This window comes from Geotrypetes seraphini, chromosome 6, assembly GCF_902459505.1.
Source record: "Geotrypetes seraphini chromosome 6, aGeoSer1.1, whole genome shotgun sequence".
In the NCBI taxonomy this organism is placed as follows: domain Eukaryota; kingdom Metazoa; phylum Chordata; class Amphibia; order Gymnophiona; family Dermophiidae; genus Geotrypetes; species Geotrypetes seraphini.
The window spans coordinates 113,478,261-113,498,535 of record NC_047089.1 but is presented as its reverse complement, the minus strand read 5'-3'; the positions used below and the strand labels follow the sequence as shown (position 1 = coordinate 113,498,535).

Here is a 20,275-nt window from a genome sequence, read left to right as displayed (position 1 = left end):
TATAAAGGAGGGGAGTAACATGATCAAATTTCTTTGCGTTAAATATGATCTTCACTGCAGTGTTCTGTATAATTTTGAGTCTTCTTATTTCTTTTTTAGTTATGCCCTTATAGAGCACATTACAGTAAACCACAAGGGAATGGATCAATATATTCAGAGAAGTAGGCTCTAACACTTTGGATATAGATCTAATCATTCATGGCTGGTGAAAACAGCGCTGAACAACTGTGCTGATATGAAGATGATAATTGAGTTTACTGTCAAAAATGATGCCTAATAATTTTAAGGATAAGACAACTTGAAGAGATTGAGTTTTAAATGTAATGGGAGATAAAAGGGAGAGTCCTTCTTTCTTGGGAAAAATCATTAATTTAGACTTTTCAATGTTCAAAGAGAGAATATGTAGGTCTAACCAGGCGTTGATTTTTTCCAATTTTTTGTTTATAAGATTTATTTCAGTTAAGTGTCAAGTAGAAATGGACCGAAGATGCTAAAATGATTTTTAAGAATGGTGTGGGGGGCAGATTTTCTAAAGAGTTATTTCTTGGATTTAGGTTCTGCGTTATGGCCTGCAGTTCATCTAGTGTAGGTAGACAGAAAGTTGAGAATGAACTGAAGGGAAGTGAGTATTTGGGTAGAGGGGAAATGGGTGTGTTAGATATCGAAGAGCTAATAAGTGTTCGTACACCTTTGATCTTTTGATCAAAATGATCAGCAAGGGCTTGAGCTGTAGGTTGGTTTGAAATAGGGCCAGGTCTTTTAACGTATAGGGAGAGCGAGCGAACAATGGAATATGGTGCTAAAGATTTTTTTGCAGTAACTATGTGGTTAGTATAGTATTTTTTCTTGGCTGCCTGTAGTGATTTCTTATAAAAGGTGACTTGTTCTTTGTATTTTTTAGTGTGGATGAGGAGCGCTTCATCTCCAGAGCCTTTCAAAGAGCGAAGCTCCACAAGTGGCACCCGTAATCCCCCCTCCCCACTGCACCAAACACTCCCCCATTCACACAACCAATCACGCACCAACACCCCATACTAACAGAAAAGAAACCTAAGAAGACCTCTACCATTCCTCCCCCACCCCCCTCCCTTGATAGAGGAAAACCAAGCAATTATTTAGCTCCCCCCGGAGCTGCTCTGTATGCACAAGATGTGTCCAAATAGGAGTTCAACCAACATTACCCCATCATAATCAACAGACCCCCACATCCAAGTTCGCTGTCAGAGCAGTGCAGCCCCCATAGTGCATCCCAAAACTGGAAGTGAGCTAGGATAACAACAGTAACTGAGGAAAAAAAGATAGGAACAAAAAAATAGAAAAAATAACCAGTGCAGAATCGCTCAAATATGTCAGAAAAGCCATATTGCAGGGTCCCACAGGCTGGCAACTCACAGAGCCACCACTTCCTCCCTTATCAGAGGACAAGAACACCCAAAGACAGGTTCTCACAGAAGCAAGTAGGTAAGAAAGACTGAAGGTCCTCAAGAGTCTCCAGGTGCAGTAGGCGGCAATTGATGAAGAAAGGCCTCCATCTCCTGCGGCTTCTCAAAGAACAGGGTCTTCCCCTGATAGGCCAGGCGCACCCGGGCAGGGTATAACAAAATGGCTTGTAGACCCCGCTGGTAAAGAGTGGTGCAATGTGGCCCCATCATCCGCCGTCTCGCTGCCGAGAAGTCTTGGAACAGCAGCACCGGGTGATTATCATAAGACAATTTCTTGCACTCCCGGTATTTCTGTAGAAACAGTTCTTTATCCACATAGTTTAAGAAGTGAAGAATCACCGGTCTCAGGTGAGAATCAGGCCTCTCTCTGTTGGCCCAGGCGGTACGCTCTCTCCAGCCGAAAAAAAACAAAGGTTCCTCTGCCAACCTGCAGAGCCCCCGGCAGCCAGCCCTCCAACCAGGACCGCAACCCGCTCACCTTCATGCTATCAGGAATGCTGATCACACAGAGATTTTTCTGGGCACACATGGTTCTCCTTGTCATCTACCTGCTCGGTCAGCTTGCGGGCCATGCGCTCCAAAGTCTGCACATAGGTGGTCAGCGCTTCCATTGCAGCCTCATGGCTCACCACGCACTCTTCCAAATGAATCACCCGGGTGTTGAAGGCTCCCATGCTGTCTCGAACTTCCTGGATGGGGGCCTGTAAGCCGGGAAGTTTATCATCCATCATAGCTGTGAGGCACTTTTTTAATTCCAGCACCGCCACATCGCTTAGCTGCACTACTGGTGGTGGAGAGGAAGGTGCAAATTCCAGGCACGCCAGTAGATGCCATTTTGGAGAATGGACGGCCTGCAGTTGAGCGGGATCCTCTCAAACCCCTATGCGGCATACCCCGCTAATAGCTGTGTGCATGGGTAATATGGAAATCCCCTGCTATTTCAGAAATAAAGATCAAAGCTTAAAACCCAAATTGGATCAGACGAAGCAGGGGAATTACAAAAGTTTACAGAGCGGCTCCAGGAGCTTCACTTTGGCACGTCTTGTCAGAGCACACTCATCACATGACCCCCTGAAGATAAGTTTGAGATCCTCCAGTGAATCAAAGTTTTTAGATGATGCTATTCAAGGTAATGCACATCCGGGCCAGATAATATAACCCATATTACGTTATTTAATTTTTTCAATTCAGGGTGAGAGCTAAAAATTGCTTTCTTTTAAAAGAAGTAGCTTTCACAAAATCTGGCAAGATAAGAATTATATAATCTTCCACTTTAAGGGTGCTTAAGCTGCATTTAAGATCGCCAGCACCTGTAGGATATCATAATAACTTTAAGAGCTTAGGCCTCACGATACTTCAATGACTCTTCCTACTGACACTCTGTGGGCCCGCTCTATTTCCATTGGTGGGTCAAAATGTAAATTACAGCAACTCTGGTATAAAATTTCACGCAGAACCCCACAGGATCCGTTGCTTCTGCTGTCTCCGGTATGCCCAAAATTATAATATTATTTTGGCGACTGCGATTCGCCAAATCCTCATACTCCTGTTGTAACTTCACCAACATTTCTTGCATGGAAATCATGAATCGTTGATTTTACTTCAAGCGCAACCATTTGGGATTCCAAACTCTCAAACTTTTGGCAGAGGCGTTTGAAGCTGTTCTGATGAGAATCCACACCAGCTTGCAATCCTTTAAAGCAATATGAATTAGCCTGAAGTATTACCTTAATCTCATGCAAACTATTCCTTCATAGTCAATGCCAAGGCCATTGCAGTGGGATCTTTAGAAGCCAATGCCTTTTGAGGCGAAGGTGGAGCCAGCTTCAATCTTTTAGTAGATTGTGCAGCTGCAAACGTGGTTTCAATACGCTGTATTTTTTTGCATACTCCCTTGCTAAATAAAAATAGCGATTCCAGAAGAATTCAGCAAGATATGTCTAAAGAATAGGACGCATGAATAAGTAGACCCAACGGGAGCTCTTATGAAACACGTCCTCTCACATGCCTGAGGTGCCTGAGCTAATCAGGGACTTCCTTAGGGTGTAGCCTATAGATGTCTCTAATAGGCTGCTCCCTAAGGAAGTCCCTGATGGGAGGGGCCTGAGGCACCTGAGCCAATCAGGGTCTTAGGCCCCTTCCCGTGCATCACATGATGCACTGGGGCGGGGCCTAATGCCCACATTCACATCGGAGGAGGCCTACAGAGCATGAGGGACTGAGAACCCCTCCTGCTCCCAACTTTGAAAGGTACGGTGAGGGGGAGGGTCGGGCCAGCCTGGGATGGCGGTGGGGGGAGGTTGTGACAGTAGGAGGGAGTTGGCATCCCTCCTGCCATATTCGCGTGGGTGGGAAGGGGGTGGGCTGCGTCGAGTAAGTTTTGGGTTTTTAGAATTTTTTACGGGGGAGCCAGGCCCGATGGCAGGAGAGAGTCAGCATCCCTCCTGTCATATTTTAGAATGCTGTGGGGGGAGCACCGATGGCAGGAGGGAGTTGGCATCCCTCATGCCATTTTTTTGGTTTCGGGAAGGGAGGGAGCGCTTTGCGGGGGGGCAGCTTTTTTTTTTTCATTTTTTTATTGGCCATTTATTTTGCGTGTGTAATACATGCAAAATATCTGGCCCATAAAAAAAAAAAGCCAGGAGAAGCCCTGTAGTGACAGGAAAAGGCCGTTCTCCTGTCTCTTCTGTCAGGGCTCTGCCCTGACACAATCGTTCACTGAGCGATTGAGTCGGGGAGTTTGCATGGAAAAAAGATAGTGAATCAATCGTTGTTTCAAAATCAGCCAGTAATCGGCCAACAGCGATTGAATCGCTATCTTTAGTGAATCTGGGCCTTAGTATGGGAGCAGGTGGTAAGGAGTCCTATGTATTAGTGTGCAGTGAACCAGCTACACTAACAGATTAGCACTGGACACGCCTACCCTCTGCCTCCAAACATAACCCCAATGCTAAAAAATATTTTCTGGTTTATTTTTTTAGTATGTGGGTAATATATATAAAACACAAAAGTACTATGGGATGCAGCTTAGTAAAAGGGCCCCATATTTTGCCAAGCTCTGCCCATGCTCTTCTCATTTCCTAAATGTACTAAAAGTACTCATAATTTGAAAACAACATAGCAAAATTGGACTGTAATGGGGTGGGAAATTTTCAAACTCTGCAAATTTATGCATATTATTTTACTATGCTAAAATGCTTTAAAAATGACCTATTTTTATATATGTAAAAAGAACTTAGATCATAGCTCCTTTAATGCATTAACATACCAGGTCCACACTACTCCTGATTTGGTCAATGCCAATGAGAACTGGGCTCCACACTCGATCTGGCAAACCCCTTGACCATTCAATCTTTCAATATTCTGGGGGATATTACAGCCTTCACTTCCTCCTCGGCCTAGCTTTCCAAAGTCACCATCACCCCAAGAAAACACTAAGCCTGTATAAAAACCAAACAAAAAAATAGAAAGAGACACTTTAGATCGTTAAAAGAAAGCTTCAACTAGATATAATCAAATATATTGATGTGATGATTTTGTACTTTTTTAGAGTAATTTACCTAGACTGTGAAGGCATATATGTTATCATTGTAAAATAACACTATAAATCTAACCATCGGGTTCCCACCAAAATATACTGAAATGTATAATGTTAAAGACCTCAGTGGTGACACTCACTAATTCAACAGCTTCACAGTTTGTGAGATTTATACTCCACCTTCATCAATGTTCAACTTGAATTTCTATTTGTATTTTATATTTTATGATTTTTAAAACTGAATTTAAACATATAGCCCTTTATTTGGCATTGTTGCTCAGAAGCATCATTTGTTTCTATGGCTCTTATGGGAGATCTGCATTTTTAAACGCCTGTAACCTTGGCATGGTTGCTCTCATTCAACATCAAGTTACATAAAGCAGCCGTTTCAACCATCTGCCAGTTTTAAAAGGTTAATGAAATACTTGTCAGTTCAGGGACCACTTCATGTTGACCACTGACTAAGGTGGAAAAAGCAAAGTTACTTACCGTAACAGGTGTTATCCAGGGACAGCAGGCAGCAATTCTCACATATGGGTGATGTCATCAGCGGAGCTTGGATGCGGAAGCTCGCAAGCAGACTTGCTTGAAGAAACTAGAAGTTTCGAGTCGACCGCACCACGCATGCGCGAGTGCCTTCCCGCCCAGCGCAGGGCGCGTCTCCTCAGTTCAGAGAGCTAGCAGAGAAGCCAACCAGGGGAGATGGGTGGGTTCTGAGAATAGCTGTCTGCTGTCTCTGGATAACACCTGTTACGGTAAGTAACTGTGCTTTATCCCAGGACAAACAGGCATCCTATTCTCACATATGGGTGACCTCCAAGCTAACCAAAATGGGATGGTGGGAGTGTTGTCAATTTAAGAGAATAAATTTTGTAATACTGTTTGGCCAAATTGTCCATCCTGTCTGGAGAAAGTATCCAGACAATAGTGAGAAGTGAAAGTATGAAACGAGGACTAAGTAGTAGCTTTGCAAATTTCCTCAATAGGTGTAGATCTGAGAAAAGCTATTGAAGCTGCCATTGCTCTAACTTTATGGGCTGTGACTCTACTGTGTAAGGGTAATCCAGCCTGGGCATAGCAGAATGAGATACAAGCAGCCATCCAGTTGGAGTTGGGATGGCTTAGATATAGGATGTCCCAATTTATTTGGATCAAAAGAGACAAAAAGTTCTGTGTGGTTTGGTGCATTCCAAATAGAAGGCCAAAGCATGTTTACAGTCTAGAGCAGGGGTGTCAAAGTCCCTCCTCGAGGGCCGGAATCCAGTCGGGTTTTCAGGATTTCCCCAATGAATATGCATTGAAAGCAGTGCATGCAAAGCGATCTCATGCATATTCATTGGGGAAATCCTGAAAACCCGACTGGATTCCGGCCCTCAAGGACTGACTTTGACACCTGTGGTCTAGAGTATGAAGAGCTGATTCTCCAGGATGAGAATGAGGCTTTGGAAAGAACACTGGAAGAATAATGGATTGGTTGAGATGAAATTCCGAGACCACTTTAGGGAGGAATTTGACCTTACAGGTTTTTTTTTAGAGGACTCACAGAATACTATTTTGACCAGAGCTAAATTACTTTTAAAATGTTTAAATGAGTACGACAAAATACTGATTTTAAAAACCTATTTTCAAAATAAGAAGTTCTGTGGGGACAATGTTCTGGTTTTTCCGGATGTTGCTAAGGCAACTCATTTTAACAGGAAGACATTTCTACTATTAAAACCTCGTGTCTTGGCAATTGAAGCATCCTTTTATTTAAAATTTCCATGCAAATGTTTATTAAATATCAAGATAAAGATTATATATTTGGAACCCCTTACAACTAGAGCAATTTTTATTAGTTCAAGAAACTCATAAATCATAAACTGATAATTACTGTCTTTTTGGAGTTAAATTAAAGATACCAGTGTGATTTGAGAATTTAAAAAAGTATCTGTAATATCATTTAATTAGATTTTATTACTTGGAATTTCTTAAATGTAAGTATAATTTTCTTTTTTATTATAATTGCAATCTCCCTAAATGTGGGCTTGATGGAAAATAATGTTGTTTTAAGATTATTACAGATGCAATTTTTCTTTTCTGCTGTTTTTGTAAATTCCATTCTTATACTCTATACAGAGAATAAATTTTGAAAATGATAATAAATAATAATAATAATAAAAAAATAGTTAGATAACTACCTCAGTACATAATGCAATACTATTTTCTTTCTAGGGGTCACTGATTTAATTTAATTTAAGATTAAATTTGAGGAATGCATTAGAAGAGAAATACTTGTCAGAGATATAGATTTTGCTTCTTTTAGTTTTGATATTTGTCTATTATATACAAATGCCCCGCACACTGGCCGTAGTTTTTGGGTAGCGTGTGCTAAAAACGCTAGCACATCTTTGTAAAAGGAGCCCTTAATGTATATGGTTTTTTTGGGGGAATTATATAATGGATGCTTTTCAAATGGCCATTTTAATATGTCTTTTTCTACAATTTCTATATGTACAGTGATTATATGAATTACTTAAAGGATGTTTTTTATTACTTGCTTATGTTTTATTTGATTTTATGGGGGATGATTAAGGGCTCCTTTTATCAAGGTGTGCTACGGGGGTTAGCACGTCAGACATTTCATCATGCGCTAACACCATCGGCAGCCTAAAATCCTAACGCCTCGTCAATGGAGGCATTAGGTACTAGTGCGGCAGGTGGTTGAATTAACTGCCTACCGCACCTTGATAAAAGGAGCCCTAAGTTTTGGGAGGGAAAGTAATTTTTCATTTTCCTATTTAAAAGGTCATAGTATAAGGTTATGAAATAATTTTACTTAGAATGATTAGTATGTACGTAGGGGGGGTGGATTATATGTCTGCATATACGTAGCTAAGCTGACCATGAGACAGTTTAGTGGAGGGAGTGGGGGAATTAGGGAGGGTCGGGTTCTTCAGGGGTTTAGGATGTGTATGGAAAATTTGTTTTTTAATTTTGTCAGTAGGTGATTGATGGGATTATTTTGTGGATAAATACACTTTTGGTTTGTTTATATGGTCCCATTTGGTTAAATTTTTTAAATAAGTTTAAAGCTATTCTCATTAAATGTCAATGGTCTTAATCATCCGATTAAGAGGAAAAAAATCCTTAACTTCTTAAGGCAGCAAGAGGCGGATATATATTTTATCCAGGAAACATACTTATCTGCTGGTGAATCAGCCAAGTTGGAAGGGGGGGGGGTGTTAAGCACAGTTTTTTGCTCCTGCAGTGGGAAAGAAGGCTGGGGTAGCTATTCTAATAAGTAGAAAATGCTCAGCAGCATTTAGAGTAATATCAGCAGATCCCATAGGAAGATGGATTCAGGTACATATGAGCTCGGGGAAAGATGGTCTGATGCTTTTTAATATCTATGCTCCTAATTCTAATCAGGCTGAGTTTTTCAAAACTCTTCAGCAGTTGATTATACACCTGGCTACTTCTAAATTAGTTGTAACAGGGAACTTTAATGCTGTTATGGATCCATTATTGGATAAACAACCCAGTAAACTGATCAAATCAATGGGATTAGATAATTTAGTGCAGTCCTGTGGTTTGAAAGATATATGGCAGATCCTTCATTTTAATGCTTGGGAATTCTCTTTCTACTCCCAAGTACATAAATCATTATATTTTTGTTTCAGATCAATTAACTCAGCATGTTATAGAAGCCAGCATAGACTCAATCGTTTTATCAGATCATGCTGGAGTTTGGATTTAATTCAAACTTGCTGAACAAGATTGTAGTAGACCTGTTTAGAGATTTAATAATGCATTGCTTGCAGATTCAAACTTTCTTAAGAGACTGGGATTGTTCTCCCTTGAGAAGAGGAGACTGCGAGGGGATATGATTGAGACTTTCAAAATACTGAAAGGAATCGACCAAATAGAGCAGGATAAAAAACTATTTACAATGTCCAATGTGACAAGGACAAGAGGACATGGACTAAAGCTAAGGGGAGACAGGTTCAGGACAAATATCAGGAAGTTCTGCTTCATGCAACGAGTGGTGGAAACTTGGAATGCTCTCCCAGAAGAGGTAATTGCGGAATCCACCGTTCTAGGGTTTAAGGATAAGTTAGATATACACCTCCTTATGAGTGGCTTAAGTTGACATAGGTAAGGGTAAGCTAGATGTGCATCTCTTATGAGAAGCTTAGAGTGATATGGGGACTAATACTATGCCAGGGTACACCTGGCGGGGCCTCCGTGTGTGCAGATCGCCGGACTTGATGGACCTAGGATCTGTTCCGGAGATGGCACTTCTTATGTTCTTGAGAAATTTCAATTGAAAATGAATAAATACTTTCAACTGAATGCCACAGGGGAAATCTCTTTAGAAACATTGTGGGATGCTTTTAAAGCTACAATGAGGGGGTAAATTATATATTCAGCATACATTAGGAAGGAACTTAAAGTGGAGTTTTCTAACTTGGAACAAAATATTAAAGATTTGAAGTTACAATTGGCCTCAAAATGGGAACAAATTACTTTACAGGCCCTCTTAAAAGCTAAGTATAAATACAATCAGATTTCCTCTCAATTGGCTAGGAAAGAGTTGCTTTCTCAACAGGCTTTGTATTATGGAAACTCAAATAAAGTGGGAAGATTATTAGCGAATTACCTCAAAGCAAAAAAAAACCTCAACAAACAAAGAAAAGTAAAAATTGTGGCTATTATAGATGAGAAGGGTGAAACTCATTCTCAAATTGGAACTATTTTAAAACAATTTTTGAACTTTTATAAAGCTTTATATATATTCTTCTGAGCTTTATTCAAATAAAGAACTTGAGGGCTTAGAATTTTTAAAGTTAATTAAGGGCCCAAAAATTCCCAAGCATATAAAAGGAAATATTGAGATGCCTATATCATTGAAAGAACAGCGTTGAAGTCCCTTAGAGTTGGATCCGCTCCAGGTGTAGAATTTTATAAGTCATTTCAAATTATCCTATTACCTCATCTATTAATTTATATCAGGCTCAACTGACTAAAGGTTTCATTGCAGGTACTATGGCAAAATCTTAACTATAGTTTTGCCAACGTCAAATACAGATCCTATGTTGGTTTGAAATTACAGGTCTATTTCTTTGATAAATGTAGATGGAAAACTTCTGGCTAAGTTATTGGCTTTACGCTTGGCCAAGGATCTCCCTTATGTTATCAGTATGTACCAAACGGGGGTTTATTGCTCAAAAGCATTCTTCAAACAACACCAAACTGGCTTTCCACATGTTAAATTTAACAAAAGCCATGGAAGATCCAGCCTTCTCTGTATCTTAGGATGCGGAGAAGGCCTTTGATCATGTGGAGTGAACCTTCATGTATCAAGCAATGGATTGGTTCGGTATTGGTTCTGAATTATACAAATGATTCAAACCTTGTATAGTTCCGCTTCTGCCAGATTATATATTAATAATACTTTTTCGGAACATTTTTGTCTGGAGAGGGGAGTTAGACAAGGGTGTCCATTGTCTCCTTTGCTTTTTGACATTGTATTGGAACCCTTGCTATTGGCTATTCAATAGGCAGAGGAGATACAGAGTATTCCTTATGCAGGTCGGGAATATAAGGTCTCTGCTTATGCAGATGATATTTTGCTTCATTTGAGGAATCTGGAAACTACCATTCCACATTTATTAGATTTGATTGATAGATTTGGCAAGTTTTCTGGCTATAAAATAAATTGAGTAAATTGGAGGTTATTCCACTAAATGTACATTGTCAAAAAGGATTATTTGATACATTCCCTTTTCTTTGGAAAGAAGAGGGTATAAAATATTTAGGTATTTGGATACAAAAAACATTGGAAGAGACGATGAAAATAAACAAAAAATCTTTGTTATGGAAGGTTACAGAATTGTGTGAGCAATGGGACCCTTTACATCTGTCTTGGTGGGGGAGAGTTCAAACAGTTAAGATGATGATTTTGCCTGTGGTTTGCTATCAAATCGGTATGTTACCAGTGTTTTTTCAGGGGTCCTTGTACAAGAAATTAAATAGTATCCTAATCAAATTTGTTTGGCTGGGTAAAACTTTGAGAATTGTTTTAGTATCTTTACAAAAATCAATTGTGGCAGGTGGGGTAAATTTCCCAAATTTTTTAGGTATCATCAGGCATGTACTGGATCCTTCCTGAGCTCATGGAACATCTCCCTGATTAGTTGTATTAGAGTGGCAACTTATGTCCCCATTACAATTGTTTCATGTGTTGAGTATCAAGTTACCCAGATATGTTAAGGACAATAGTATTTTATTTGATACTTGGAAAACCTTGAAATTTATTAATAAATTAACAGATATTCCAATAGAAAAATCCACTTATCAATCCTTATGGATAAACTCCAAGATTCAAATTGGCAAGTCTGGGATCTTCTGGAAGCAATGGATGCAGGCGGGTATACGCACATTAGATGATGCTTTATTAAATGGGAAAATGCTTGATTTTTCACAACTGCAACAATCATTTGGTGTTCTAACTTCTCAAAATTATAAGTGGTTGCAGTTGAAGTAGACCATTCAAAAGGGGTTTCCTGATTAGCAGAATCTAAAAATCATTATAGCTTGCAGGTCCTATGCTTCCAGACAGATTTGCTAGGACATCAGGCTACCTGGTGGTATAAATTAATATCTGAATTCTTGAATAAAAAAACCAAAATCTAGTCTTAGAGAAATTTGGAGCATTGAGATAAAGCAGTACATTTCTGCAGCTCAATGGCCACAAATTTGGTCTTGGAGGATGAGATGTACAGCGTCGGCATCTATGAGACAAACCTGTTTTTTCTTGTTACATAGATCTTTTTGGACCCCTGTTAGGTTACAAAAGTTAGTTCTAAATCTAATAGATGCTGGCACTGTCATCTACATTGAATCATCTATTGTTCGATTGCAGGTGTAGGCAATTCCAGTCCTCGAGAGCCGGAGCCAGGTCAGGTTACAGGATATCCACAATAAATCTACATGAGATAGAGTTGCATCTCAAGGAGGCAGTGCATGCAAATTCATCTCATACATATTAATTGTGGATATCCTGAAAACCTGACCTGGCTCTGGCTCTCGAGGACTGGAATTGCCTACCCCTGTTCTATTGTCCTTTGATACTCAACTTTTGGAAGTAAATATGGAGACAGATTAATATCATACTGGAATCATCAATTCCATTGACATATGAGGTAGTCATATGTGGAACATTATTGCATATTAAGCCCCCCCATGGACCGCTATAAATGCCTTCTTTTTCTAATTATGACAGGAATAGACATGCAGATGGTAACTCGTAATTGGAAAAATTATGATCACCTCAATTTTCCTTTTTGGTTTGGTGGGCAAATTTATGTTTAAGCTATAGATATGAGAAAATGAACGCTGACATGTTGGGGCATAGCAATTTATTTATTTCTTCATTATAGTTGTTTTTTGTCTTTAATTTTTGTTTATTTCCATACACAGGGAAGGATGAGAGTGGGGAGATAGATACTTTTATCTTAATTTTAGCCCTTTGAATACATACATCCAGGTTGGTGGGAGGAGGGTGGAATTACATTACTACTTTAAATAGGGAAAGGTTATTGAAATAATTTATGCATTTATGTTTTTGTGGGTTTAAATGCTCATGTATGTCTGTAAGATGGACCAGCAGCAGAGGGAAGAAGCATGGAAGCGCACTCCGCCCCCTCCCCCCGACATTCTACCGCTGAGCCAGTTGAAAAGGCTCAGCGCCCAACAGTACGCAGCCGTTCGGCGCGCCAAAGGCGCCTTAGCGAGCGCCTTTACGAAGCGACCAAAACACAACCATCTCAATTCCAACTAAACAGCCCTCACAAAAACACACTCCAACACTAGCAACCTACAACACCACAAAACAACTGCTTCATCACCAGAAACAACTCTCAACAAGCCAAGGAAGGAAAAGAACTTCCCAACCTATTCCCTCAACTATAATACCCACCACTTTCTGCACCACAATGAAAACTACACCACAAAAATGTCAAGCTATCCTACTGATTATCCTACTCCTAACTAACCAAAAGGCATCGGCAAACAACATCTCCCCAATATCAACTATATCTAACTCCAGGGGAATCACCCAACATACCAGACAGCTATCAATAGATAAAATCTCAAACTATCACACTTACCAACCCACCACACAAACTACAGGAAGAAGACCGACTAACCCATACAAGACCAAAACATAACCGCACCAAAGATCACTCATCTACCCGAAAATAACTCAAATCACACAAACAGACTATACCACTCTCACTTGTGCATATGTGAACATCAGAGCCATAGGCCCCAAGACAGAACACATAAAGAACTGGATAGAAGAAGAAAACATAGATTGACTTTTCCTCACAGAAACTTGGCTTACTTCAGATTCAGACCTCAGAATAACAGAAGTGTGTCCAAAGGGATACAAAATAATAGTGGTCTGCAGAGAAAACAAAAGAGGAGGAGGAATCGCCATCATAGCCAAAACCACATTAGACCTAAAAACACAAGACAAAACTACCACCCCTTATATGGACCTACTAGCCTGTCAACTCTCAAGCACATCACTCAAAGGAACACCAACATGCTACATAACTCCAGGAAACTGGAACACAGCCAAGCCAAAATTCGAAGATTTCATTTACCGAAACTCACTAATGACAACCTACAACTTAATTCTAGGAGACCTCAACTTCCATCTCAAAAACCAATCCCACAATAAGTCAAAAACTTTCTAGCATACCTCGAGGCCCTAACATATAAGATACTAGACCCTCAAACTACACACAAAAAAGGACACCAACTCAACATTGCAGCCTATATGTCGCAACAGACCAATCAACCAGAAATCTGCATATACATGGACACTGGCACCGATCCCTATAGTCCGACCATTATTCGTATTCCTTAAAAATCAACTGGACCAAAAACAAAAACAAACCAATCACACAAAAAATAACTTACAACACACGTCCACACATCGAGCCCACCAAATTCTGGACAAAAACAGACACCATAATCAAAGACTACAACCCCAAAGACTTCATCTCTCAATGGAGCCTTCTAAGTACAACAACCTTGATGAGCTAGCCCCAAAACAATCCAAAACTAAAATCCTTAGAAAATCAAACAAATGGTTCGACAATTAACTTCTCCAACTCAAAAGACAATGCAGACAACTAGAAAGAAAATGAAGAAAAAGTAGCCAGGACTCCACAAGAACAACATGGAGAACACTACACCAAAAATACAAACAAAAGCTGAAAGAAAAAAGAGACATACTACACAAAGCAAGTAGAAGGATCCCAAGACACAAAAAAGCTATTCCAGTTACTAAAAGAACTCACAGACACCACACCATAACTGACCAATAACAACTTCCCCCTCCCTCAGCCACCATATTAGCCACATTCTTCAAAAATAAGATCAAAAATATCAGAGCCACATTTAATGGAACACCTACTCACCTAGAAGAAACCTCAACTTCCCCCACAGAAAAAGAATCGATAGCAGCAGACAGAATCTGGCACCACTTCTCACCTATACAATGGTCAGACTTCAACAAACTATATAACAAATACAGTCACGCAGCCCACATAACCACTGCCCACCAAAACCTATTGAAAACCTCCAGTACGCTATTCTGCACTCTGCTCCTATAATGGATACAAACCATACTCACAGATGGCCATTTCCCACAAGACCTCAGCAAAATCATCATAACTCCAATCCTAAAAGACCCTAAAGGAGCAACGGACCAACCATCCAACTACAGACCCTAGCCTCAATCCAACTTTACGTCAAACTAATGGAAGGCCTAGTAGTTAAAGCCCTAAATACTCCACCCCACACAGTCTGGCTTCAGATCCAACTACAGAACTGAGACCCTACTAGGAACACTCATGGACATTGCGAGACAACACCTCTGCATAGGCAAGAAAATGATGATCATACAACTAGACCTCTCCACAGCCTTTGATCTAGTAGACCACAACATCCTCTTACAAACTCTAGACTCAATAGGAATTAGAGGAAAAGTTCTAACATGGTTTAAAGGATTCCTACAATCCAGAACTTATAGAGTCAAATTAAACAAAGAAAAATAAGAACCATGGTCCAACCCTTGTGGAGTGTCACAAGGATCTCCCCTATCTACCACACTCTTCAACCTATACATTGCCTCCCTAAGCTTCTACCTAGACAAACTAGGTATTACCTTCTACAGCTACGCAGATGATATCACCATATTCCTCTCCTTCGACCAACTTGAGCCCTCCATGATAGGCACAATACACGGAACACTTGAAACAGTAGCAACATGGATGAAAGAACACAAATTAAAACTTAACCCGGACAAAACAAACTTCATCCTCCTTGAAAACAGCAAAACCCCAATCTTGACTAACCTAGAATTAAACTCGATCTCATACCCCATTCAACCCACACTAAAACTCCTTGGAGTGCTGATAGACAGAGGTTGTACCATGCAACCACAAATCAACAAAATAATAAAAACATCTCTCGCCACTATGAGAAACCTAAGACAAGTTAGAAAATTATTCGACAATAAACAATTCCAGCTCGTAGTTCAATCACTAATCCTAGGCCTAATAGATTACTGCAACATGCTATATCTCCCCTGCCCAGCAACAATGATAAAACAACTTCAAACAATACAAAATACAGCCCTAAGGCTTATCTATTCGTTGAGAAAATACGACCACATCACAGAGGCATACCATGACTCACACTGGCTCCCAATACAAGCCAGAGTACACTTCAAATTTCATTGCCTACTATTCAAAGCTTTAAACAGAAACAGCCCTACCTATTGGAACAATCGACTAACTCATTCCAGCTCAAACAGACATAAAAGAACCCACACAATATTCATATACCCACCTACCAAAAAGGTAAAATGAAGAAAAATGTGTGACAACCTACTGGCCACCAGAGTATCGAAACTGGACCGACAACTCACCAACCTGCTGACTTCGACCTCAGACTACAAAACCTTCAAAAAAGAAACAAAAACCCTACTCTTCAAAAAAATACATACAACCAATATAACACAACCAATGTTCTAAAACCGGCCTACATTACCAACTACCCCTTAGCAATTTAGATAATGTTCAATCTATTCCTAAATACTTCTTCATATCTCTTCAATATGTACTTCTTTTTTTCTTCTTTATTCATTTTCACATCAAAGAACAAAAACACTTTGATAAAGCAAATTAAATATACATTGAAGAAATTATTATCAAAACACAAGAAAAGGGGTGAAACCTTCACTCCTATTACTAATACCATGATCATAGTCCACAATAGAGTGAGGTGAAGCCATATCCAATCAAGGGAAGTTGACTTTAAGAAATCATTCACGGTCATATTAACACATGTCCTTCAATATGTACTTCTTAAGATCATAGCAATTCTTATGCAATCCGCTTTGAACCGCAAGGTAAAGGTGGAATAGAAATCACTAATGTAATGTAATATATGTTTATATACTTCTGTATTGTACTGTTGATATATGGAAAATCAATAAAGTTTAAGAAGAAGCACATCTTAAAAAATAAAAAAAAACTTTTCAATGCTGATATGGAATGTCTTCCCCTTTCAACTTCTAAATATACCGTCTCAAGGAACCTGCAGTGAAGGCATTGCATCCGCAGCACCTAGAAAGCTGACCTCCATGTAGCAAAGTTGCTCCTACTACATGGTATAACAAAGCTCTGCTTTCTGCACCAATCCTTAGTGGTAGACTCTACACTTAAAAAATCTACCTCTGCTAAGGGTTGTGACCAAACAGACACAAGCCCTGTCAAGGGTCCCAGCTAAAGTAATAAATAAAACCCAGGAAGAAAGATTCCAGGATCTCTCAGGAATTTATTGATGAGAAACAGGGTCAGTGACCACCAGGTGGAGCCTGACTTATCTGGGGGATAGATGGGTGAATTATGTACAACTCACCACCAGGGGAGCTCTAGGGGACCCTGGGCTACTGCTGACTCACCTAGAGCAGGGCACGCCCCTAAGGTAGATAAGCCAGCAGTGGCATTCAGACCAGCAAGCCGCTTAGGGAGGAAGTTTAGGCCTTGCCTCCCTAGGGACCCTGCCGAGCCAAACAGGGACAACAGGCCCCAACCTATGGAACCGATGGAGGTTGAACAGCCAGAGGATTTGTCTTACCTGTTTGAAGAACCTATGGACTTTCAAGAGTCTTGTACTGGCTGTGAGTGTAATTTGCCTGAACCTATGCAGCTGAACCTGACTTTGAGTCACAAACAGTGAGTGTGTTTTGGACCTGTTTGTGTGCTATGTATTTTGCTTTTGAATGCTGGTTTTGGGAGAAAGCTTAGAGAGAGTGGGGAGAGGTTTTGCTTCCATTCTGGGAGGGAATCTGAAAGCCTTTTCTGAAGGCCTTTGTTTTTGGCAAAACCTATGACTCTCCTTTTCCTGGCAACCATATTCTGATTGCCAGAGGCTTTCCTTCATTTGCTGCAAGGACTATAAATTAAGGAAAACTTGAATGCTGGACTGTATTTTTTTTTGATGAAGTGAAATACCTGTTTTCCAGCAGACAGAGTAAGCTTGGTATTGAGCTGAGGTCTCAGGGATAGGTGGGACTTAAGAAACACAGTAAGAAAGTTGCACTGTATTGTGAGTGGCTTTATTTTCCTGCCTTTTTTCTCTTTTGGCAGTTTTTTTTTTTTTTTGGGTTTTGGTTATTAAGGCTGTGTGAAAACCTGACTGAGGTTATAAAGTCTGAAAAAGTACTTACCTGCCTTAAGGAATTAAGTAAAAAGAACTTTATCCTGACAAGCCACATTTGTTGGAACTTTATTTGTGTTTGATTGAATTTTTCATTGCTACTATAAACTCCAGTCCTGCAGGGTGACTCCAGGCCGGGTCACACGCGATTGCATTATTGTTTGTAGCCATCAAGTTTCTACAGAGCCCTGCTCTGGGTAATACCGATGGCCACAAGGTGTATGCTTCTGTTCCACTGGGGAGAGAAAGCACAGTTACTTACTGTAATAGGTGTTATCCAGGGACAGCAGGCAGCTATTCTCACATATGGGTGACATCATCAACAGAACCCCGATACGGAAGCTCACAAGCAGACTTGCTTGTAGAAACTAGAGGTTTCGAGACAGCCACACCGCACATGCTTGAGTGCCTTCCCACCCAGCGCAGGGAGCGTCTCCTCAGTTCAGATAGCTAGCAGAGAAGCTAACCAGGGGAGGTGGATGGGTTGTGAGAATAGCTGCCTGCTGTCCCTGAATAACACCTGTTACAGTAGGTAACTGTGCTTTATCCCAGGCCAAGCAGGCAGCCTATTCTCACATATGGGTGACCTCCAAGCTAACCAGAATGGGATGGTGGGAGTGTTGGCAACTTAGGAGAATACATTTTGTAATACTGTCTGGCCAAAATGGCCATCTCATCTGGAGAAAACATCCAGACAATAGTGAGAAGTGAAAGTATGAACCGAGGACCAAGTAGCAGCCTTGCAAATTTCCTCAATAGGTGTAGATCTGAGGAAAGCTACTGAAGCTGCCATTGCTCTGACCTTATGGGCTGTGACTCTACTGTATAGGGGCAATCCAGCCTGGGCATAGCAGAAGGAGATACAAGCAGCTATCCAGTTGGAAATAGTACGCTTAGAGATAGGATGTACCAACTTATTTGTATTGAAGGAGACAAAAAGTTGAGGAACAGTTCTGTGTGGTTTGGTGTGTTCCAAACAGAAGGCCAAAGCACATTTTCAGTCTAGAGTATGAAGAGCTGATTCTCCAGGATGAGAATGAGGCTTTGGAAAGAACACTGGAAGAATAATGGATTGGTTGAGATGAAATTCCGAAACCACTTTAGGTAGGAATTTAGGATGAGTATGGAGAACCACCTTCTCATGATGGAACACAGTGAAAGGTGGATCAGCAACTAAAGCTTGCAGCTCACTGACTCTTTGAGCAGAAGTGAGGGCAATGAGAAACACCACTTTCCAAGTGAGATACTTCAGATAAGCCGTAGACATTGGTTCAAATGGAGGCTTCATCCATTGAGTAAGAACAACATTGAGGTTCCAAACCACTGGAGGCGGTTTGAGAGGAGGTTTGATATTGAAAAGTCCTTTCATGAATCTGGAAACCACTAGATGAGCAGAAAGGGGTTTTCCTTCAATAGGCTGATGGAAAGCAGCAAATGCACTGAGATGGACTCGGATTGATGTAGACTTGAGGCCAGAGATGGATAAGTGTGAAAAGTAGTCTAAAACAGAAGACAAGGAGGAATGTTGAGGCTCCTTATAGTGAGAAAAATACCACATAGAAAATCTAGTCCATTTTTGGTGATAGCATAGTCTCTTACAGATTGAGAAAACCGAAGAAGAGTTATGTTGAGAGGTACAAAGCTGTCAGATGTAGAGACTGGAGGCTGGGATGAAGCAGAGATCCCTGACTCTGTGTAAGCAAAGATGGAAAAACTGGTAGAAGGTATGGCTCCCTGCTGCTGAGTTGAAGGAGAAGGGAGTACCAAGGTTGTCTTGGCCACCGAGGAGCAATCAGAATCATGGTGGCAAGAGTCTTGAGAATGAGAGGGAATGGAGGGAACGCATACAGGAAGAGATTCGTCCATTCTAGAAGAAAAACATCTGCCTCGAGGCGATGAGGAGAATAGATCCTGGAGCAGAACTGAGGCAGTTTGTGGTTGTGGGGAGCTGAAAAGAGATCTATCTGAAGTATTCCCCACTGTGAAATGATGTGATGAAGAGGCGAGGAATGGAGTGTCCATTCATGAGGTTGCAGAAGATGACTCAAGTTGTCTGCCAAGCAATTCTTTGCCCCTTGGATGTAGACAACTTTGAGGAAGGTGTTGTGGCGGATTGCCCAGTCCAAAACCTTCAGAGATTCTTGACAAAGGGAGGAAGATCCCGTCCCTCCTTGTTTGTTGACATGACGACTTGGTTGTCTGTCCGAATGAGGACTACCTGATCTTGAACATGTTGAAAAGCTTTGAGAGCCTTGAAAATCACTCTGAGTTCCAACAGATTGATGTGACACTGATGATCCGTACTGGTCCAGTGGCTTTGAGTACGGAGACCATCGAGATGAGTGCCCCAAGCATAGGTAGAGGAATCTGTTGTGAGGACCTTCTGATGAAAGGGCGTTTGAAACAGCAAGCCTCTGGAGAGATTGGAAGAGAGCATCCACCAGCGGAGTGACTGTCTCAATGAAGGAGTGACTGCAATTTGTCGAGAAAGTGGGTCGCAAACCTGCAT

General features: G+C 40.7%; 1 protein-coding gene across 1 annotated transcript in view; it reads right to left on the bottom strand.

The window, feature by feature from the left end:
- HERC2 (HECT and RLD domain containing E3 ubiquitin protein ligase 2) overlaps positions 1–20,275 on the bottom strand; it is a 3,346,202-nt gene that overhangs the window by 1,122,212 nt on the left and 2,203,715 nt on the right. The window contains 1 exon segment of the mRNA XM_033948978.1: positions 4,711–4,882. Coding sequence (XP_033804869.1) covers positions 4,711–4,882 — 172 coding nt within the window.